Genomic DNA, 23721 nt, shown 5'->3' with positions numbered 1-23721 from the left:
TCAAGAACTGCTCTGTGTTATTTGCTGCTCCCATCCTCAACACTATAGATGTCAAGATCTGCCCTCTGGTATTATAGATTCAGAGGCTGCCAGCATCTTAATGTTTTCTCTATCCATCACATAACCTGTCAGTGCTGTTTCCTTCAGCTTCTAGTTGAAAAACCTTCTAAAGCCTTATTTATTTATTAGGATTTATTTACCGCCTTTTTCAAGGAATTCACTCAAGGCAGTATACAACAAGAATAAGTCAAACATAAGCAATAGACAATTACAGCAGTAAAAATATTCAACTAACAGTATAAGTATGGCACAGTATACTGCATTACAATGTCAACACAATACACAATAAAACATTTTAATAGCATAGGGTGTAAGCAAAGATGAAATGTATAGATAAAATAGAATTAACAGGAGTAAGGAAATAAGGGAGAATTAAGAAAAAAGGGACTAATTTAAAAGAAAGTTGCAAATGAGGTCAGAAAGCTGCTGGAACATCATCTATAACTATAAAATACTATTAGAGCACATATACTCAGGAATGCTAAGGCCCTTCTTTTACAAAGCCGCGCTAGCAGCTGTCGGTGTGGTAATGCTGACACAGCCCATTCACTTTGAATGGACTATGTCAGCAGGACCACCGAGAGGGGGAGCAGGGGGGGGGACAAGGTTCCCCGGGCCTGGGCCTCCAAGGGGGGCCCGGTGCCGCAGTCCTACCCACCCTCCATCGTCAACCGTCTGCCACTGGGCCGGGCCCCCTGCATTGAAATCACAGCGCCTCTCACGTCCGTGTGAAAGTACTGCAGGCAGCAGGGCAGCAGATCGCTTCCCTTTCGGGCCTCGTTTCCTTCCTGTGTCCCGCCCTCTTCTGACATAACTTCTGCGAGGACGGGACACAGGGAGGGAAGGAGGTCCGAAGGGAGGCGATCTGCTTTCTGCAGCGCTTTCACACGGAGGTGAGAGGCGCTGTGATTTCAATGCAGGGGGCCTGGCCCAGTGGCGGATGGAGGGGCGGGGCCCTGGGGGCGGCTCTGCCCTGGGCCAGGCCTAGTCTCTCGGCGGCCCTGTGTGTCAGCATTGCTGTGCGGCAGTCATTAGTGCAGCTTTGTAGGGGGCCTAAGCTGTTACTATTTCTGAAAGTACTGGTAGTAAATAGAAATAAAACAGAAATAAAATTAAACAATAGAAAGGAAAATAAGGTGATACCTCTTTTTATTAGATTAATAATACATTTTTTACAATCTTTTGAAGGCAGAACCACCTTCAAGGTCAAGTATGAGCAAAGGTGACAATGTCAAAATATATGTGAAACATAAAAGCATTCCAATAACAGTCTCAAGAGAAAGAAAGGGGTGGGGTGGGGGTAGAGGAGTGAGGAGAGGTGGATGGCAATCACTGTACTTTATCTATGCAAATACTGGGGAAAAGGCCACAATAATTATCTCCAGGGTGAAAGAACTAATAAAATGGGAATTGACAGAAGCAAAACAAAATCCCCATTTTCAAGTGATATATTTTGTTTTACATTTAAGCATATGTTTGTAATTACACAGGAATAGAACTGATTTTTCTGCTTTGAGGATTCCCCTAACACAATTGCTTAGTTGCTTAACCTATTTCCTCGGATAAAATAGTATGATTGTCGTGTTAGCCACTTGAGACTAGAGAAATAAAGGTTAATAAATAAAACAAAAATTGTATATAATGTAAATACATTTTTTGACTAGCTTTCAAGAAGGATTTTTTTAGGTCTCAAAAGCTAGTCAAAAATGTTTTTGGTTAGTCCAATAAAAAGATATATATATATATATATCTGTTTCTTTTGATTTATTAACCTTTATTTCTGTAGGCAGACTGTAACCTTTCAGCCACACTGACAGGCCTCCTTAATGCAAACAAGCCAGTGTTTGATTTAGAATCAGGAAGCATTAGGCAGGGCACTCTCCTTGTTAAGATTATTCCTGCCTGATAAGGTACTTTGCACATGCCCTCCTTTAGTCTCTGTGCTGCAGAGGTGCACCATTAATTTTTTCTTCTCAGCTCAATCACTTGCTGGTGGTAGCCTGGGCTGCAGAGCTGATCTTAGCCAATCAGATTCCACTGCTCCCAGCAGGAGTTGGCCAATCTACAGCCACCTTTTGTTGGAAATATGAAACCCTTCAGGGAGCAGCAATCACAAAAGCCTTTCACTGCATACACATGTTTATAGTCTGTGCAGACTTTTCCTGTTTTTAATTTTATTACGCCAAGAATGGAGGGTTTGTTGTTTCTTTCATGTTTCCTTTCATGGAATTGTAATTATACATTTGTGCTACATCAGAGGCTTTGTAACACAATAATTCAGCCTGTTGCATTTTATGCTAAAACCTCCTGTCAATACAAATATATTCCAGTGCTGTAAATATAACTAGCAGGCAGAAGAATTTTAAACAGCTGGAAAGGTCGCTGACACTTCACACCATACCCTGGAGACAAATGATGAGGAAACAGATTTGTTTTCCACTGCTATAGTTAACTTTTTTTTTTTTTTTTTTTTTAAAGGAAGAGAAGAAAACAGTATGAAATAGTCTAGTTTTCTTGGCTGAACAATGGAAAAATTGTCTTATGAGCCTGGTATCCTACAGTTTACATTTTTAAGAGTCAGTAATTTTCACCCATTTACCCTCCCTTGTGAATTTATGATGGGTCATGTTTCCTTTCCAGCAGGTTTAATTTAGAAGCCATGACTTGAAAACTGTTTCTTGCAGTGTATTTGTATCTTTTGCAGTATATGTATGGAATTCATATACTTGAATAGCTGGAATTTTACACCATATGGAGAATTATTTTTAAAGCTTTTTTGTTCCTGGAGACGTGGATAAGGAAAACCATTCTTTCTTCACTCTTCAGTTAATAGCATTTGAAGTGCTCTACTGCTGTTAAAAGGACCTGGAGGAAATAAACTGCAGGTTGCATGCTTGCTCTCAGTTGGTGCAGCAAAATGGAATTGTTTTCCAACAGAATAAGAAAATACCATGGTGAAATAAATCAAGCAGAGAGATTAGGGAAATGGTTGGATCTTTGTGCATATTATTATTTTATAGGCTACCTAGGTTAGCATTTTGTTTATTTTATGGTGCAGCGTAGGGTTGGTCTAAGCATACAATTTAATCCCATTGTTTCCATTTCCCTATATAACATTCACTGTGGCCCCAGTGCTCAGTTGCAAATGCGGGCACTATAGGCCATTAGTGCTTGACTAGCACCTGCATTTACTAGTTTGCAGTGTTCAGAGGCTCTTACTGCAGAAGATAGCGAGCTCGCCCCAGATCAGCTCAAATACCATTCAAATAGGATTTGTGAGGTCATTTCCTGTTCCCACTGATGCTCAAAGAACAGCGTCGTGAACAAGGGTGCTCATACCGTCAGAAACCTTATGCCAGCTCGGAGCTGGCTTTAGGGTTCCAGCAAGCATATAATAGAGCGCCTTTGATCAGACCATGGGCTAAGGAATAGCTGGCTGCAGAGAACATGACCTCTCCTGTGCCCTGATCCTTTCATCCAAGTTGCCATTCCTTCTCTCGAGCTCTAGCTGTCTTCCTGGGGATCCAGTTCCAGATCTCTCCCCTAATGAGTTCCGGTCCAGCTGCAAGCTTTCCAAGTTCCAGCTCTGTCTCTGCAGATGCTGAGATTCCAGGAGGGGGATGGGCAGAGCCTTTGCCTCCTGGGCACACACATGGCACGCTTCCCTTCTGATGTTTCTGCTTCCCAGACTAATAACATAGGCAACCGAGACCCCTCAGGCCTAAAGGTTATCTGATGTTTACAATAATAACACAATAATAACATGACACATGGTATTTTCTTAACATGGCATAACTCGGCTGCAGCTTTATTTAGATACAAAACATCTTAACCCTAGGTAAACCCAAGCCGATCCAGCCTAAGGCTCATTTTTCAACCCCAGTCCGCCGTCATAGCAAGACTGACCAATCGTTTCAGGCACCATCCTCCTTGATAGTACCCCTTAATTTCTAAACAATTTCATAATGCTCCGTGCTAACAGCACACCTATATTTTCATATCATTAGTGTTGCGCTTTAGGAAGTTGTTTGGCCACGCTGTTCAGTACAGTGCTGTAGTTTTGAACATCAGCCTATTTGTGACATTAAGCAAGTCACTTAATCTTAGCAGCCCTTTTACTAAGCTGTGCTAAAAAGTGGCCTGAGCGATTTTAAGCATGTGGGTTTCCTGTGCATTGAAGCCACTTTTAGCATGGCTGTAAAATGGCTGCAGTTTCTTTTTTTCCATTAATGGCCACATACTGATTTCCCATTTAGTGTATGGTCATTAGCTCGTAAGCCCTTACCACCATCTATTTACAAGGCGGTAAGAGTTCCCGCGCTAATTGGCAGCACACTGTGATTTGCCAGTTAGCGCAGGGCACACCTGTTTGCCCCTTCTCATTAGTGTGGGATTAGTGCACGCTGATCCCAGAACTACCATGGGACACGCAGTGCCTTCTTGCATGCGGTAGGCATGCATTAGTGCTTAACGCTGCTTAATAAAAGGGCCCCTTACTCTGCTAACATTTAGAATACATTGTTTGAGGAAGAATAGTTTAACAAGTGATTTCCAGTGTACAGCCTTATGTATTTATATTCCAGGGCCCTTATTTTAGAAACCCTATTCCTGATTTGCATGTGTAAATACTGACATTCATGCATGTATATCAAAATTGAAAACCCAGTTTTAAAAAACTGGGATTTACATGTGATAATCTGCAATTCATGCATACGGAAAGGAGCGTGCTGGGACCAAAAAATGCATGAGTATTTTCAGAAGGGGAATCACTGGATCAATGTTGAGATTTACAGCTGCTCCCCAGCATGTATAGGTTTTATAAAAGTGCTTGTTTTGGACAGCAATCATTTGCCATAATTAAAACCAAAATTGGTTGTGCGAAATGATTGTGGGCCCATACTTAGGAGCATTTACTCTGGTAAGTTTCCAAAATGGCACATACACACATCTAGGTATTGGCACTTACATGACTTTGAAATACCAACTTAGATGTGTATGCTGCTTGTTTCAAAAATGGCTGCTCCTGCCACATGTAACCAGTGTATATACATGCATTCCTGCATGTATGTTAGCAAAATCTCTATATCAGATTCCTTGCTGAAATACTATCAGAATTTGGCATGCCCCGACCTGGATATCTCGCTTCCAGTTTCTATGTATATCTAAAATAGGGCTGTAGGACTCAAACGTTTTTGGCTCACAGGTTCTGCTCTTTGTTAGGAACTGTCATCATAATCTCATCATAAAGGTGGTTAATAAATCCCAATAAATAAATAAATAAAATTCATTCATTCATTCATTATGTCCGAGTTAATAAAAAGTCTCCAACATAACTATCCTATCTTACATTGTAGTTCTTTTTCTGGTTGTATGGCTTTGGAAAGTTTTATATAAATCGCTTAGCTCTGTGCGTCAGTTTAGGCGGTATAACAAGTGCAATAAAGAAAGCAAGAATAACGGAAAATTCCTTGTAGGATGTATGTGTGTATCAAAGTCACTATATAAATAAAATGAAAAAAGAGTTATTACATTTAAATACCAGTGTGTATTTAAGGTCTTGTAGTCAATGGTGGCCCTAACACTAGGCTACCTGAGGCAGGGCTCTCAAGTGACACTTTTTTGGAGCGACATCCACCCCCACGCCCACTGTGCTCTGGCATCGCCCCCACCCTTGCTTCCACAAATTTACCTTCTTTTCTTGCTTTCCAAAAGTCAAGTGGTAGCAGTTCCCATACACTGCTTCCGCTGACCCCTTCTCTTTTATGGCCTGCCTCTTTGTACTTCCTGTTTCCTCAGAGGCGGGGCAGGCTGCAGTAGAGAGAAGGGGCTGGCGGCAGGGCAGCGTATGGGAACCGCTGCCACCTCGACTTTTTGTAAAGCCAGAAAAGAAAGTAAATTCGGGGAAGGAAGGAAAGGGGAGATGTCAGACGGAGAAGGGTGAGGAGGCGGAGCAGAAGACCATCCCCTCACCTCAGGCGGCAGACTGTCTTGGGCCACCTCTGCTTGTAATTTTTGTTTATTACAGGTAGGTACCCAAGTTTTGCACAGTGCCAATCCAAGGGCTGCAGAATCCAACCTTTATCTAACAATTGTCTGGTTCCCACAGAATTGTGCAAAACCAGGGAAGGAGCAAGCGATCAAATGTGATGAAAATTGTGTTTGGAGCCCTCATGCTCCTGAGCTGTTTTGCTCTGTCACACCTACTCCATCAGACTGCCCCCTAGGAAACAGAGTGTGGTGCCTCGGGACACACCCTACTCCGCAGCATCAGGAGCAAAATTTACATTTTGAATATGGGAGTCTGATGCCTGATGATAGCAGAGGAAGTTATGAGGCGCCATCACTCTTGTACTGTTGGCTTGCTCTGCATGGAGGGAGAGAAGATGTGAAAAGGAACTGACAGAGGGGCTGAACACAAATGATCAACTGGAATGAGGATGGGCTTGTTGTGAAGAGTGACACAGAAAACAACCCTAGGGGAATGTGGGAGAAGAAATCTGTTAAAGGGAGGAAATGTGAGAGAGGATTAGCATTGACAGAGGGAGGGGGAAGAAGGGTGAGATAAAAGTTCAGCACCAGGTACTAAGTGTGTGTGTTTGTGTAAAGGAGAGAGGGAATTGATGGCAGGTTTTGTGAGTATGCATGAAAAAAGCGATTAATACCAGGATGTGTATATATTTATAGACCACCTTCCTTAAATGAATTCAACACAAACATTTTACATTAAAATACATCAATAATAGTACTTCATAATAAAAATATTGCATCAATAAAAATACATCAATTAAAAAATAATAATCTGCATATTACATGCATGTAAAAATGGTCTGTGCTAACAAATTATTATGCATTTGTATGAGACAGGAAATTCACATTAAGGACGTATGTTCATTAGAAAGAGAGAAGGTATTGGAGAGAGAATGGGCAGGGCCGGTCAAACCCAGTAAGCAGGGTAAACACTGCAGGGGGGCGCCTGCCTTACAAGGGCACCACTTTGCAAGCAATCAAGCTCTGCTGAGTATCTAAGCTCTGCTGCTCATCTCAGTCTGGCTCCAAAGCTGTCAGCTCTCTGTCCCGTCCCCTCCCCCCTCCCAAGCAGAGAAATATCCTCCTTGTGTTTGTCAGAGGACGTCACTGCTCCAACTGAACTGGCTCTGAAATAACTTGTGGGAGCTCAGCTATCCTCTGCCCAGAGAGGGCTCAGACAGAGACAGCACAGCAGAGCCTGGACCCTTGTTTTGTCAGAGACTGCTGTTTAGTGCTGCACCTGACCCACCCTTTTCCACCCCCACCCCCAACACAGCAACTCACAGGACAGGAGGGCTAGATGCCTGCTTTCAATTCCTAACCATCACCTATCTCTCATTCCCACTTCAGTAACTCATGTTAGTCTGTCCAACTCAGATTGTAGAATATGTTAGTTTATGCTGATTAAGTCTGTCCTAGCTAGACCCTAAGCTGTGCTCGATGGGAAGGTTATTGTGCTGCATGCAGAGTCTAACTTCTTAGGATTTCAGGTTAATTTTGAAGAATTTGAAGAGGGGCTATCTCTGTTCTACATGTGTGACTGCAAGGCCAAGTGTCTGAATAGGGATCTGTTTGTTGGATTCTGAAATGTTGATAACACATTGTTTTTCAGAGTTGGCAAGACTGTCTGTTCTCCTAATTCCTGGTCTGTGTGCTAAGTTATTTTTCTTCTATACTGGTGTAATATTTCAATGATGCCATGGCTGGTAAAAGGGGTGTGTCTACTGTGGAGGCGGAGCCATAGTGATCCCGTCTCTGGATGGGTAGGGGCGCCGGCTAATAGACTGCAGGAGGGCGCTAGAAACCCTAGGGCCGGCCCTGAGAATGGGAGAGGAAACATAAAGAGAAATTGTAGGAATGCAAAGGGGAACAGGATCAGAGCCTTCAGCAACGGGAGAGGGCAATGAAGGGAGGACAGACTGCTGTTTCCCATAAGTATCTTCCTTGAAACCACCTCTCCTCTATTCTTGACCCTAAAATCTCTGTACCCAGCTGCTTATTTTCCATCACTTTCCTCCCAAGGTATCTCTTCCATCTCTATCCCCAAGAGCCCCCTCCATGAGGGTTTTGGTTATAGGTATCCGTAAGAAGTTTTAAAATTAGAGTTTTAAAAAATTGAAATTTTAGAACATTGTTTTACATTTCAATACAGTTCTAGGGGCCCTTTCACTAAAATTTAGCACATGCTAATTGCTGCACAGCCCATTATTACTCCTGCCAGAATTCTACACCAAAAAATTTAAAATTATGCTTAAAAAATTTGAAAATTCTGTGCACAAAGTTTGCAAATTCTGCAATATTCTATGGACAAAATTTTCAAATTATTTTTCAGCCTCCTCCCTTCCTCCCACAGTGCCCCCCTTTTTTTTTACAGCCGCTCCATCTCTTCCACTCAGCTGACCCCCTGCCCACTCGCCCAACTCTCCGCCTGCTACTGCCCAGCCTAGCTGTGCATTCCCTGGTGGTCTAGTGGCTCTTTGGGGGACAGGAAAGAACCCCACTCTTTTCTACCCTGCTGCCATCGCTTTCTTGCTGGTGCTGTGCTTTTCCAAAATGGTCATCGAGACTTCAAGCAGTAGTCTTAAGTTTCAGCCATTTTGAAAAAGCACTCTTGCTAGTGCCGCACTTTTCCAAAATGGCCGCCAAAACTTCAGGTAGTCTTAGACTACCGCTTGAAGTCTCGGTGGCCATTTTGAAAAAGTATGGCACCAGCAAGAGAGCAGCGACAGCGGGGCTGGAAAGAGCAGGGTTCTTTCCTGCCCCCGAAGAGGCCACTAGACCATCAGGGAATGCACATGTAGACCTGGCAGCAACAGGCGGAGAGTCGGACGAGCAGGTGGGGGGGGTCAGCTGAGTAATAGGGTGGTCCGTCCTTTACCACAGCCCACAAATTCTGTGGGAAAAAATTGAATTCTGTGCGATTGGGGAATTTTGCGCAAATTCTTCTAGACCACAGTGGTAGTGATGGGAGTGTGATCAGAGACAACCATAGAGGCTGTAAGCAAGAGTGCTGGAGCCAGCATCTGCTTCCAAGGCATCTATAGGTAAGGGGAGAGAGGGAGAGATACTAATGTTGTGGATTAGAAGGATAGAGAGAGACAGTTGGCGACTGGTTTGGGTTGGGAGGAAGAGAGACTGGTAGAGAGGTGCAAGGTGTTGACTGGCTGGGGATTAATGAGACAAAGCCAACATAGATTTAGTGAAGAGAAATCGTGCCTCACCAATTTATTACATTTTTTTGAAGAGGTGAACAAATGTTTGGATAAAGGTGAGTCGGTTGATATTGTGTATCTGGATTTTCAAAAGGCATTTGACAAAGTACCTCATAAAAGACTCCAGAGGAAATTGGATATTTGTGGGATAGGCGGTAGTGTCCTATTGTGGATTAAAAACTGGTTAAGAAATAGAAAACATAGAGTAGGGTTAAATGGTCAGTATTCTCAATGGAGAAGGGTAGATAGTGGGATTCCCCAGGGGTCTATGCTGGGACCGCATCTCAAAAAAGATATAGTGGAATTAGAAAAGGTACAGAGATGGGTAACGAAAATGATAAAGGGAATGGGACGACTTCCCTATGAGGAAAGACTGAAGCGGCTAGGGCTTTTCAGCTTGGAAAAAAGACAGCTGAGGGGAGATATGATAGAGGTCTATAAAATAATGAGTGGAGTAGAACGGGTAGACGTGAATCATTTGTTTACTGTTTCCAAAAATACTAGGACTAGGGGGCATGAGATGAAGCTACAAAGTAGTAAATTTAAAACGAATTGGAGAAACTTTTCTTCACTCAGCGTATAATTAAACTCTGAAATTCGTTGTCAGAGAATGTGGTAAAAGCAGTTAGCTTAGCAGGGTTTTTAAAAAGTTTGGATGGCTTCCTAAAGGAAAAGTGCATAGAACATTATGAAAATGACTTGGGGAACATCAGCTGCTTATTTCTGGGATAAGCATCATAAAATGTATTGAACTTTTTTGGGATCTTGCCATGTATTTGTGACCTGGATTGGTCACGGTTGGAAACAGGATGCTGGGCCTGATGGACCTTTGGTCTGTCCCAGTGTGGCAATACTTATGAGAAGGAGAGAAACTGTGAGGCATGGCTGGAGAGAGAGCGAGAGAGATTGGTGGGAACTGGTGGAAGAGGAAGGAAGAGTGAAAGAGAGAGAGAGAAACTTGGTTGGAGGGAGGGGAGAGAGGAAGAGTCTGAGGGAGGGAAAAAGAGACTGGTAGAGCACAAAAGAGGAAGGGAGCTAAAGAGGGCTAGTGGGGACAGCCTTTGCATTGAGGGGCAGGGGCCAGTAAGAGTGGTGTTATGAACTGGGAATCCCTTGACTTTTTGGATGTTAATTAAGGTCTGCACTTAACCTCTGCACTAAATTGTTTTCAATATAGTAAAGGTTTTAGCGTGTTAAGAAAAAGTGTGCTAAACACATATTTTAAAAACTATACACAGTTTTTTCTTCTGATTAATTTCTTGGGTGTTGTTGGTGTACATCTATTTTTTTTTCTGTTGGATTCCCCTTTTTTTATTTTTTTGAGGACTTCGTAGAGTGGTATTTGTTTCATGCTGTTTGGATGCTTATTGTCTAATTTGAAAGGGAGTAGGCATTCTTCAGTAATAGGGCAGTGCAGGTACATTACTGCACGCTGCTCAATTACAGCATGAGTAGCGCGTAAGCCCTTACTGCCTTCTAAATTGGAGGCAGTAAGGGCTCAGGCGGTAATGGCTGTGTGCTAATTTGGAAATTAGCACATGGCCATTAATGAAACAAAATGGAAATTCGTCCATTTTAGAGCCACGCTAAAAAGTGGCAGGAGCATACGGAAAACCACACGCTAAAACTACCGCTGGCCACTTTAGCGTGGCTTAGTAAAAGCACTCCAACGACTAAAGCTTTAGTTATACTACTGAGGTGAGGTAAAGTTTATCTTCCAGTTGATTTAAAACTAAGAAAAAATAATCTTGCTAGTGTTACCACTTTAATTAAACTCAGTGAACTGTTAACTTTAGACCAGCTTAAGTTCCAGAATGCACATTTTTAGAAGGTAGTTTTTAAAAAATGTTTGCATTTTATGTGTGTGAATGCATATATGTGTATGTTCATGTATATCTAATATATATAGAACAGTGGTTTTCAACTGAGTCAGGTTTCCAGGATACCCATAATGAATATGCATGGGATGGATTTGTATACAATGGAGGTAGTGTATGTAAATTTATCTCATGCATATAGATTGTGGATATTCTGAAAACCTGACTAGCTTGGTGTATCCAAGGACTGAATTCAGAACCCCTCCTAATACAGAATATGCAATTGCATATAACATTAAATATAATTGCTTTTTCTTTGTTGAAAACGAAGTAGATTATTTGAGGTCATTGTTTTATTTAAGCTGCTTGTAACTGATGCTTAGCTTATTCTGGCTCTTTACCAGATGGCAGCAATTATATGTAATAATAACAAAATTAGGAGGTGCATTGTCAATTTACAGCAGGACATGGTAAAAACCATTTCCTTCTGTCTTCTGAACCTTGATTACACACAGACACACACATTCACACTCTTACACACAGTTTCCTGTGGGTATAAACATGATGAGGTTATGGAAACCAGAAAGAGGAAGCTTATAAACCACAGCTTTTCCAAGCAAGTGATGCTTTTTAAAGAAAAAAGTTGCTTTTCAAATTGATAATTTTGACTCTTATCTGCAGGTGTCCTGGTAGTAAATGTTACATGGCGTAACAAGACTTATGTAGGAACACTGCTGGACTGTACAAAGCATGACTGGGCCCCTCCCAGGTAAGCAATCATTGCTCTACTTTACTTAACTGAGGATGAATTATGTAGAAATTAACAATTTGCAAAGGGAAATGTAAAGTCTATGGGTATCATCAGTACTCATTTGGGGGGTCCTTTACTAAGGTGTGATAGCATTTTTAGCTCACGCTAAAAATTAGTTTGCACTAAACGCTAAGACACCCATAGGAATATAATGGGTGTCTTAGCGTTTAGCGCATGCTAATTCTTAGATCGAGCTGAAAATGCTAGCACACCTTAGTAAAAGATCCCCTTGGTTTGTTATTATGCCTCAAACAAGTTAGTTCACATTAAGGGGGCAGTTCTATAATTGGGCGCCACAATTTAGGTGTCAAAATGAAGCAGGTGGTGCACTTATTGTATAATGCATTTACATAAATAATTGCCATTATAGAATAACAGTGTAAGTTGGCATCAATGCAACTACATATATTGGCTAATATTTACACTTGCTCTATGGTTAGCATAAATGTTAGTGCCTAAATGCGATGTTTACTTGTCTAATTTACAGCCCAACCCATGACATGCCCTTCCTCTTTTACAATTACACACTATAGCATTTTAGTGCATAATTACAGAACAGCAGTTGAGCACACTACTGCCATTTAAGATGTAAGTAAATGCTAGTGTTCTATTCATTTGATCACACAACATTGACTAGATTCTGTCAGCGCCAAAATGAAATACGCCTAAATGTATTCTATAAAGTATGCCTAAATTTAGGTATACTTTATAGAATAAGCCTAAATTTCTGCACAGTTTATAGAATGCGCTGAGTTCACATCTGCGTGACTAAATTTAGTCGTGGTTAGTTATGCCAAGTAAAACTTGGTGTAAATGCCAATGCCTAAATTAGGCTCAGACCAGGTGTATTCTGTAACCACACGCATAGATTTTAGAAATGCCCACAACCCGCTCATTTCACACCAATGACTACACCCCCCTTAGAATTTACGCGCATTGTTTTAGAATATGCTTAGACAGTTGTGCATATAAATTCTATTTAATTCCAATTAGTGTTAATAATTGCTTGATAAGTGGCAAGTATCAGCGCTGATTGGCTTGTTAACTAGTTAAGTTGCATGTGCAAATCCAGAATACAACTATATAGAATCCTTGGGCACGTGCTTAAATTTAAATGACCTGTTAAAAATGAGGAGGTAAATCCGATTAACTTATATTAACCTTCAAATTAATATGCAAAAGTTCTAATACCTGTTTAAGTTGTTATTGGAGCACATGTGTGAAACAAACCAAAAAAGGTCTAAAAATCAGGGGAAAATCCAAAGTGAATGGGCTTTGTCAGCATTGCTGCACCGGAAATCGCTAGTGTGGTTTAGTAAAAGTGGCCCCTAGTGTAGCTTGGTAATTTCCCCCGTAAATGTATATATTTATACAGGCAAATTAATGTTAATATATAACAATACTTCCCGTGATTACTAATCAAGCTGCATATTGAGCATAAAATTAACTCTTGCTCAGATAAAAAATACAGTTCAGCTTGCATATATAATCAAGGTGGTGATAAGATTATCCTTTCTTTCTTTGGTTTTTTTTTTAAAGAATGTAGTGGTTAATAAAATACATACAGTGTAACTTTTGTTCTATGAAGGGAAAACTTGCCAAGCAGGAAAAACAAAGTAGGGATGACTTAGAGGTCCAACCTGAGGGTAACGGAGTTCCAGTGGAATAGCTTTATTATGTATCCTTAAATGTAACAGCTTCGAGGATCTGACCCGGACCATGTTTCAGTAATCTATGCCTGTATCAGGAGTCCCAATGGTCTAAGACATAACATAGCGTAGAAAACAGGTTAATAAATATGATTGTTATGGCTTATGTGACCCCGGCCCCGCCCCCAACACATTTACCTTTGGATCGGCTTATGGGACGGCGTCTTCTGTGACTGCGCTCGTGGACACCCACCTAGGGCGCACACGCTCGTCGCTGCCTGGTTATTATAGGACTAGAAGCGGGACAATGGAGGGGCGCTGTCACATTCGTGATTTTTCTTTCCCTTGGGTTGTGCTCCTCTTGTGTCTTACCTCTTCTCAACTTCAGAGGTGAGCTGTCTGCCATGGTTGAGTATCCAGCTACGGTCCTAGGGCTCACCACCCAAGATCACAGCAACTTGCAAAGGCCATGAGCTTGATAGTCACCTGCTCTGCAGCTGCTGCAGCAGCTTGTGCTCCAGCTGCAACTATTATCCAGGACCATGCAAATGTTGACTCATCAAATGGACAGTATCCAAGGGCCGGATGTAGCTTCAGCAGCAGCCTCGTCTCCTGTCACAGAATCAGGACCAGCTGTTTTCCCTAGTGGAGTGGAGATCTGTGTCGCCCCACCTCCTTGCTCCAATGGGAATCCAAAGACCTTCCGAAGGTTCTTGAACCAGTGTCAAATCATATTTGAATTATAAGCAAGAGAATTCATTTCTGATAGGGCCAAAGTGGTCTGTCTCATTTTCCTTCTTAGTGGCCCTGCTCTCCCCTGGATCTTCCCTTTTTGGAAGAGGAATGAGCCTATACTAAATAACCTGGACGAGTTTATTGTCCGTTTCATATAATTATTGAGGAACCTGTCAAAGCTATCTTCACAGCCACAGAGCTACTGAACTTACGAAAGGGGTCCCAGACCCTAGGTGACTATCAGACTCATTTTCGAAAGACACCCATCTTTCGACACAAATCGGAAGATGGGCGTCCTTCTGCCAGGGTCTACTACTACTACTATTTAGCATTTCTATAGCGCTACAAGGCATACGCAGCGCTGCACAAACATAGAAGAAAGACAGTCCCTGCTCAAAGAGCTTACAATCTAATAGACAAAAAATAAATAAAGTAAGCAAATCAAATCAATTAATGTGAACGGGAAGGAAGAGAGGAGGGTAGGTGGAGGCGAGTGGTTACAAGTGGTTACGAGTCAAAAGCAATGTTAAAGAGGTGGGCTTTCAGTCTAGATTTAAAGGTGGCCAAGGATGGGGCAAGACGTAGGGGGCTCAGGAAGTTTATTCCAGGCGTAGGGTGCAGCGAGACAGAAGGCGCGAAGTCTGGAGTTGGCAGTAGTGGAGAAGGGAACAGATAAGAAGGATTTATCCATTGAGCGGAGTGCACGGGAAGGGGTGTAGGGAAGGACGAGTATGGAGAGATACTGGGGAGCAGCAGAGTGAATACATTTATAGGTTAGTAGAAGAAGTTTGAACAGGATGCGAAAACGGATAGGGAGCCAGTGAAGGGTCTTGAGGAGAGGGGTAGTATGAGTAAAGCGACCCTGGCGGAAGATGAGACGGGCAGCAGAGTTTTGAACCGACTGGAGAGGGGAGAGGTGACTAAGTGGGAGGCCAGCAAGAAGCAGATTGCAGTAGTCTAAACGAGAGGTGACAAGGGTGTGGATGAGGGTTTTGGTAGAGTGCTCGGAAATTGGTATAATCAAAAGCCGATTTTGGACGTCCCCAACTGCTTTCCGTCTCAGGGATGGCCAAAGTTCAAGGGGGCGTATCGGAGGCATAGCGAAGGCGGGACTTGGGCGTGCCTAACACATGGATGTCCTTGACCCAAAATGGGAAAAAAAGGGCGTCCCTGACGAGCACTTGGACGACTTTACTTGGTTCTGTTTTTCTTACGACCAAGGCACAAAAAGGGGGCCTTAATGACCAGATGACCACCGGAGAGAATCAGGGATGACGTCCCCTTACTTCCCCAGTGGTCACTAACCCCCTCCCACCCTCAAAAAAACATCTTTCAAAATATTTTTGCCAGCCTGAAATGTCATACTCAGGTCCATCACAGCAGTATGCAGGTACCTGGAGCAGTTTTAGTGGGTGCAGTGCACTTCAGGCAGGTGGACCCAGACCCACCCCCCTCCCTACCTGTTACATTTGTGGAGGAAACAGCGAGCCCTCCAAAACCCACCATAAACCCACTGTACCCACATCTAGGTGCCCCCCTTCACCCGTAAGGGCTATGCTGGTGGTGTACAGTTGTGGGTAGTGGGTTTTAGGGTGGGGATTTGGGGGGCTCAGCACTCAAGGTAAGGGAGCTATGTTCCTGGGAGCATTTTATAAAGTCCACTGCAGTGCCCCCTAGGGTGCCCGGTTGGTGTCCTGCCATGTCAGGGGGACCGGTGCAGTACAAATGCTGGCTCCTTCCACGACTAAATGGCTTGCATTTGGTCATTTCTGAGATGGGCGTCCTTGGTTTCCATTATCGCCGAAAATCAGAAACGACCAAGTCTAGGGACAACCATCTCTAAGGGCGACCTAAATTTCGTGATTTGGGCGTCCCCGACCGTATTATCGAAACGAAAGATGGACATCCATCTTGTCTCGATAATATGGGCGTCCCTTTCGATTATGCCCCTCCATGCCATTTGGTTCCAGACTCTAGCGGCTGAGCTGGAATACAACAATGAGAGCCTAGCCACCATGTTGCTACTACTACTAATCATTTCTACAGTGCTACTAGATGTACACAGCACTGTGCATATTATATGCAGGTATTTTCTCTGTCCCTAGAGGACTCACAATCTAAGTTTTTTGTACCTGGGGCAATATAGGGTTAAGTGACTTTCCCAAGGTCACAAGGAGCTTCAGTGGGAATCGAACCCAGGTTGCCAGGATCAAAGCCTGCTGCACTAACCATTAGGCTACTAGTCCACTCACATGCAGGCATAGACTGCTGAAACACGGTCTGTATCAGGTCCTTGGAACTGTTATATTTGGGTATGTAATAAAGCTATTCCATTGGAATTCCAACCTTCTCAGTCATTCCCTCATAGTCATCCTCTCTTTGTTTTTCCTGCTTGACATCCAGTGAGACACCAGTTTTTCCTTTTTTTGTGTTTGAAAGACTGTTGCCCCCTTCATCATCATGTTCTGCTCTTAGGGGCCCTTTTACCAAGGTGCAGGAAGGATAATGCACAGGTAATGCGTGCCAAGTCGGCACTACAACCAGGCTAGTGCGTGCACCCGGTGGTAATTCTGAGTTTGACACGCGCCAAATCCTGCAGTAGAAAATAATTTTCTACCACAGGGGGCGTTCCCGGCAGTAGTCAGCAGTTGGCATACGCTGCATGGTTACCACTCGTGTAGCGTGTGAGCCCTTACCGCTAAGTCGGGTGGCGGTAAGGGCTCAGGCTGTAAATAGGTGCACGTTAGTTTTAATTTCCGTGCACGCCCATTTCCCATCCATTTAAATAAAGTCCTTTTTCTCAGCCACGGTAAACAAAAATGGCCCAGCATGCACCCAAAATACTCACACTACCGCAGGCCACCTTTTACCCTGGCTTAGTAAAAAGACCCCTTAGTGCACACTGCTGACATGTGATAAAGTTCCAGTCTGAATCTTGTTATTGTTCTACATATGCATTATAAGTCTCTTACCTAAAATTTGCTACATACAAAATAAAACACTATGATGCTCATGTTCAAAGTGCATAGACTACCAAAGTTGCATAGTAACATATGTAACTTTGTAAATCTATGTGCTTTTTGAAAATGAGCCTCTGTATGATTTATTTTAAATTTTCTCATTTTGACTTATGTTGCTTATTTATGTAGGTTTTGTGAATCACCAACAAGTGACCTTGAAATGAGAGGTGGCCGAGGCAGAGGAAAACGAGCACGTTCAGCTGTTCCTGCACTAGGGAATGATACTAGCTTTACAGAATCGAGGGGTCTACAAAACAAAAACCGTGGTGGTGCTAATGGAAAAGGGAGGCGAGGCAGCCTTAACACAAGTGGACGACGGACACCCCCAAACTGTATGTTGGAGGATGTCAAAGCCAGCCCGTCCTCTTCTAACAAAAGGAAAAGTAAACCCTCCATGGAGTTGGACTTAAACTCTAGTTCTGAGGACAATAAACCTGGAAAGAGAGTTCGTACCAACTCTAGAAGCACCCCCACTACCCCACAGGGTAAAACGGAAACTACTTTTTTAGACCAGGGTTGCTCATCTCCAGTATTGATTGATTGTCCTCACCCAAATTGCAACAAGAAATACAAGCACATCAATGGACTGCGGTACCACCAAGCCCATGCACACTTAGATCCAGAAAATAAACTGGAGTTTGAGCCAGATGGTGAGGACAAAATTTCAGACTGCGAGGAAACATTAAGTACTGTGGCACTTGAATGCAGTGAGCCAAGCACAAGTTTATCAAGTTTTGATCAGCTAAAAGCACCACCATCTCCAGGCTTACTAAGTACTCAAAGGACATCGAAAGGGAAAAGAGAACTAATAAATAATGGCCCAATTATCAGTTCTAAAGCTGGTAAGAATTGTGGAAAAAAGAAGGGTATTAACAATGAACTGAATAGCCTTCCTGTAATATCCAATATGGCATCCACATTAGAAAATTGCTCAGTGTCAGAAGGTAGTTTGGCAGCTGAAATGCCTAAGCTGGAAGCAGAAGGACTAATAGATAAGAAAAATATGGGAGAGAAAGGTAAAAAAGCTGCTAATTGCAAAGTAGATAAAAATCTTTCAAAACTTAAAGCCACTAGACCTATTGCTCCAGCTCCAGCTCCAACTCCTACTCCTCCACAATTAATAGCTATACCTACTGCAGCTTTTACAGCTACTACTACAGGGACAATACCAGGATTGCCCTCTCTAACTACTACTGTTGTCCAGGCAACACCAAAGAGCCCTCCACTAAAACCCATTCAGCCAAAGCCCACAATCATGGGAGAACCAAGCACTGTAAACCCAGCTCTCACATCACTCAAAGAGAAAAAGAAAAAGGAGAAGAGAAAACTAAAGGACAAAGAAAGTAAAGACATAGGGAGCCCTAAGATAGATTCTAAGCTGGGAAAGTTAGAGGATTCAAAAGGGTCTGGGAAAGATTTATCTGGACATTTTTTAAAGGACCACCTTGGCAAGAATGAAGTGCTGGCTAATGGGCTGTCAGAGTCCCAGGAGAGCAGAATGGCAAGTATTAAAGCTGAAGCTGATAAGGTCTACACTTTCACAGATAATGCACCCAGCCCTTCTATAGGAAGTTCTTCTAGGTTAGAATGCAGCACTGCAGTGAATGGGCAGCCTTCTATAGCACCACTACAGGTTTTGACACAAAACGGTGGGGACAGTTTAACAGCTAAAACAAACAGCCCTGCTTATTCTGATATTTCTGATGCTGCTGATGATGGGGGCTCTGACAGCAGGTCAGAGGGTATGAGGTCAAAGGCCAGCTCTCCTTCAGATATTATTTCTAATAAGGACAGTGTTGTTAAAGGACATTCTTCAACCACAGCACAATCATCACAAATGAAAGAGTCCCATTCTCCTTACTACCATGGATACGATCCTTATTATTCTCCAAACTACATGCACTCCGGACAGGTCAACACCCCTGCAGCTGGGAACAACAGTACCCCACAAGGGATGAAGATCAAAAAAGAGACTGATGAAGAGACTGAAAAGAAAGATAAAATAGAAACTTCAGATGCCAAGAAAAATGAAACCAGCTCCACTAATTTACCAGCTCAGCATCAGTCTGTAATAACTCAGAGACATCCTGCCCTAACCCAGTCACTTTACTATGGTCAATATGCCTATGGACTGTATATGGACCAAAAGTCTTTAATGTCATCTAATCCTGCTTATAGGCAGCAATATGAAAAATATTATGAGGATCAGAGACTGGCTGAACAGAAAATGGCACAAACTGGAAGAGACTGTGAGCGGAAAAATGAACAGCTTCTACCGAAGGAGCTAGGAAAAGATGACAAGCAAAAAATCATCCCATCTGCTACCATATCAAAAGCTCCTTCCACTCCAGAGCCCAGCAAAATTAACAGTAAATTAGGGTCAACAATGCCTAACAAAAATGAGGAAACAGGAAAATCACAGATTCTATCAAATCATCACCAGCAACTTCAGTCTGATAGTTTCAAAGCCAAACAAATGGAAAACCACCAGCTCATAAAGGAAGCTGTGGAAATGAAATCTGTTATGGACTCTATGAAACAGACAGGAGTAGATCCCACTCTGAGATTCAAACAGGTAAGACAAGTTTCACATACATTTCATTCTGCTCTGTTAGAAAAATTGGATCACTCCAGGTTTTCCATCACATAATTTTGTCAAAATGCAGTAAGTTAGTGAACCAGATCTAATGTTCTGGTTTCATCTGGATACTTTATTTAAAGTGAAATTTCATTTCAACTGCCCTGGCTTATGAAGCCACTGTGACTTGATTAACTGTTTGATAACCCTTTATAGAACAACACTAAAACCTGTAGTCAGTAACAACTTGATTGCTATAACAAACTTCTGAGCAGAATTTTGAACGCTGTGACAAATACTTTTAAAGGAGGAAAATACTTATGTTTGTTGTAAAGGGGGTTATAATCTACAGCAGACTAGCTGGCTCATAGTTAGTTAATTTATTATAGAGAGGAAGCACTCTGGTTAATACCATCTGAGCTGTTAAGAATTCTGACTTGTCTGTTTCATATCACATCTGGATATTTTTAGTTACGTGCAGCATTCCTCACTTTTTGTGAAATATATCTTTATAGTTTAACATTATGTACAGAATGAATCAAAGGTTAGACAAAGAAAATCTGTACTAAACAAGAGTTAAGGGTCTGCTGTGTGCTCCTCAATAAAATAAACACCAATTTATGTGATTTAAACACAAATGGATATAATGACATTGAGGGCCTGATTCACTAAGGATTTTCTCCATTACCTCTCTATGGGGTGGAGGGCAGGGAGCAAAGGGTCAGTTCTCAAAAAAAATATACAGTTGTAATTCATGAGCCTAAATTTTAGGATCCTGAATTTTGGTTGAACCAACAATCTTGGGACCTGATATTCAAAGGATTTATCCTCTTAATTTTGAGAATTATTCTCCTAAGTTGACCTCTGAAAATTTACAAGGGCTGAGTGCCTAAATTTATACTTAGAATTTCATTAAACTCCTAAATTTAGGAGCATAAAAATTCTAAGTTTGGTTGAAAATAGGACATATATAGAGGAACTTAACTCAGGAACATAAATTTAGGAGTTCAGCTTGTTTGTTTGTTTTTTGACTAACAGGCCCCTAAGCATTTGGCAGAAAATTTAGACCTACAGTTGGTTTGCCTAGACTTACCCCCCTGTTTACTAAAGCTTAGCTTGAGTTACCTGCAGCAGGGCCCATTTTATTCCTATGGGCCCTACTGCAGATCACACGAGCTAAGCTTTAATAAACAACCCCCTTAGATCCTTATTAGGTGCACAATGTTGAAAATTATTGTTAAATTCGTAACTTTTCCCTTCCTGAATCCATTCGTTACTTTTATAGTGAAATTAAGCTACTAAAGTTAGGTATTCAACCCTAGTCTGCTTTCAAAGAAGGTGATTTAGGTGCCCAACCCCCAAAGTTAGGAATTTAAGCCCTTTGAAAATTGAATCCTTCGTGAATCAGTTGCCATTCCAGATGGATATGGAAATGTTGGCTGCATTGTCCATGGGCAAGATTGTAAAGTCTATGAACTGTGGTCTTCACTGTGTAATTTTCTAAAATCTTCGGGATGGTTATTCTTTCTGAGGCTGAGGTTGCAATGTATTCTGATTTCACAAAATATTTCTATTTCCTTTGGTAAGTTCAGGGGGAAAGGGGATGGATAGGAATGGGTTGAAAAATGTATAAGCTCAGGATAAAATGTTTTGGGATATATTGAAAACAATTTAATCAAGCAGGAGAGGCTCGTTAGAATTCATATTGTAAGTTTTTATGATGTTGCTAGTTTTGGAGAAAATTTTGACTGTAGCTATAGTCTTGCTTTTTGTGCGAGTCTGAATAAAGTTTCAAAAAATAAGTTATGGGAAAGTGTCACAAGCTGTAAGTTATCAGGAGGCTGAATTATTTTCAAGTCTACTTTGATATATTGTTTACAGAAGTTGTATGTGAAAGAAGAGCCAATGATTATAGCAGTATGCTGAGAGCCCTGGTTCAAATCCTCCTCCTCCTCCCCCCCCCCCCCCCCCCCCCCCCCCCACTAACATGCCCCATGATACTGAAATCATTTAGTGGCTTTTTACAAAGACGCGTAGGCATCTACGCGCATCCAACATGCATCAAATTTGTGCTACTGCTCAGCTACCGCGTGCCCTGGATGGTAATAACATTTTTGGCACGTGCCGAAAACACACAGTAGAAAATATTTTCTATTTTCTACCAAGGAGCCCGTACTCGGAAGTAATCAGCAGTTGGCGCGCGCTGCACGCTTACCACCTGGTTAGCGCATGAGACCTTACTGCTAAGTCAGTGGGTGGCGTTAAGGTCTCAGGCCGAAAATGGATGCATGCTGTTTTTCATTTTGCCACACGTCCCCTTTTTTCCAGTTGTGCTCAGGAAATGGACCAGCTTGCGTCCAAAACACGCACCTGCATTAGCGCAGGCCACTTTTGGGCGCACCTTAGTAAAAGGGCCCCTTAACCCTCCATTGCTTTAAGTACAAAATCTAAGGGCCCTTTTACTAAAGTGTATTAAGTAGTTAATGAGCTGGCATGATAATGTGCACAAAAAATTCATGTGTTAACTGTATACCATATTAGGGAGCAGGGACTGGGTGGAGAATGAGCGTGGACCATACATTCAAGCTAGTACCTGGTATTTACCACATGCTGTCATTCGTGTATTTAGCACAGGTGCACTTCTGCCTCCTCAAGTGGTGGTATTAAGTGCATCTGCAGTAAGTAAGCTAGAGAACTTTTCTGTTCAGTAACTGTAGGGAATTGCTGGGCTTGCCCCTAAGTTACTACAGAGCCTTTGAACTTATATTTGTTGTTGAAGTGCAGTAAGTGCACAAACTTGCTGCACTTTAGTAAAAGGATCCCTTGATTATTAACTCTGGTAGGTAGGAGTTAAAATTTGGAAAGGTGCATAATCAAATTTATAATCCAAGATTAGAGACTCTGACAGCTACCACCTTTGCCTGTATGGCTGGTTGCCTTATACAATTAGGGTCCTGTTTACTAAGGCACGTCAGCATTTTTAACGTGCCTATAATTAGCACACGTGCTAATCATGTAAGTGCCTGTAGGGATATTGTAGGCACATATATAGTTAACGTTCATACATGGTTAACATGCGTTAAAGACGGTAGCGCACCTATAAAGCGACTTAGCAAACAGGGCCCTTAATTTTGTCTTATATTTTTGTTGCTTTGTATTTAATATTGTGGACATCAGCACCATTGAAATACATAATGTTACATAGGAAAATGGTAAATGACAGCAGATAAAAAAATTGGCCTAGACAGTCTATCTAATTATTTTTTTCTTCCCCAAAGAAAGGCCCAGTGCATTTCTATGGGAGAAGCAGTTCCAGCTTGTGCAGGTAGAAACTAAGGGGTCCCTTTATTGAGGTGCATTAGCCATTAATGTGTGCCTAACACAGCTAAAAATGGAGTGCTACAGGATGCACTCAGGCATCCTGTGGTAACTTCGAAATATACGCGCACTAACCGTGTACAAAAAAGGTTTCTATTGTTTGGGAGGAGGCATGTCAGGAGTGGAGAGTAGGCACTCCTGCAATAACCAGTTGGTGTGTCTACATTGCTGCAGGCTAACTAGTTAGTGCAAGGGTACCCGCATGAGCCTTTACTGCGTACAAAATGGGTGATGGTAAGTGCTCAGGTGGTAATTATTTTAAAAATGGCCACATGCTAATGGCAACGTTAGGGCATGGCCACTAATTCAAAAAATAGGAAAAAGAGCAGTTTACAGCTGTAGTAAAAATGGCCATAGCATGTGGGAAAGACCTTCATATGGGCGCACTAAGGCTGTTTTTTTTACCGACTGTTGTAAAAGGACCCCTAAATTAG

General features: G+C 42.2%; 1 protein-coding gene across 5 annotated transcripts in view; it reads left to right on the top strand.

Annotated features, from left to right (window-relative positions):
- Positions 1–23721, top strand: part of ZNF608 (zinc finger protein 608) — a 274166-nt gene that overhangs the window by 213268 nt on the left and 37177 nt on the right. For all 5 annotated transcript variants that reach the window (XM_030193559.1, XM_030193562.1, XM_030193558.1 and 2 more), the window contains 2 exons: positions 11798–11885; positions 17461–19906. In XM_030193559.1, coding sequence (XP_030049419.1) covers positions 11798–11885; positions 17461–19906 — 2534 coding nt within the window. The remainder of the gene's footprint in view (positions 1–11797; positions 11886–17460; positions 19907–23721) is intronic.

The sequence above is a fragment of the Microcaecilia unicolor genome, chromosome 2 (assembly GCF_901765095.1).
Source record: "Microcaecilia unicolor chromosome 2, aMicUni1.1, whole genome shotgun sequence".
NCBI classification, from domain to species: Eukaryota; Metazoa; Chordata; class Amphibia; order Gymnophiona; family Siphonopidae; genus Microcaecilia; species Microcaecilia unicolor.
The sequence above is the reverse complement of the archived record's forward strand: the minus strand, read 5'-3'. Positions and strand labels throughout refer to the sequence as shown.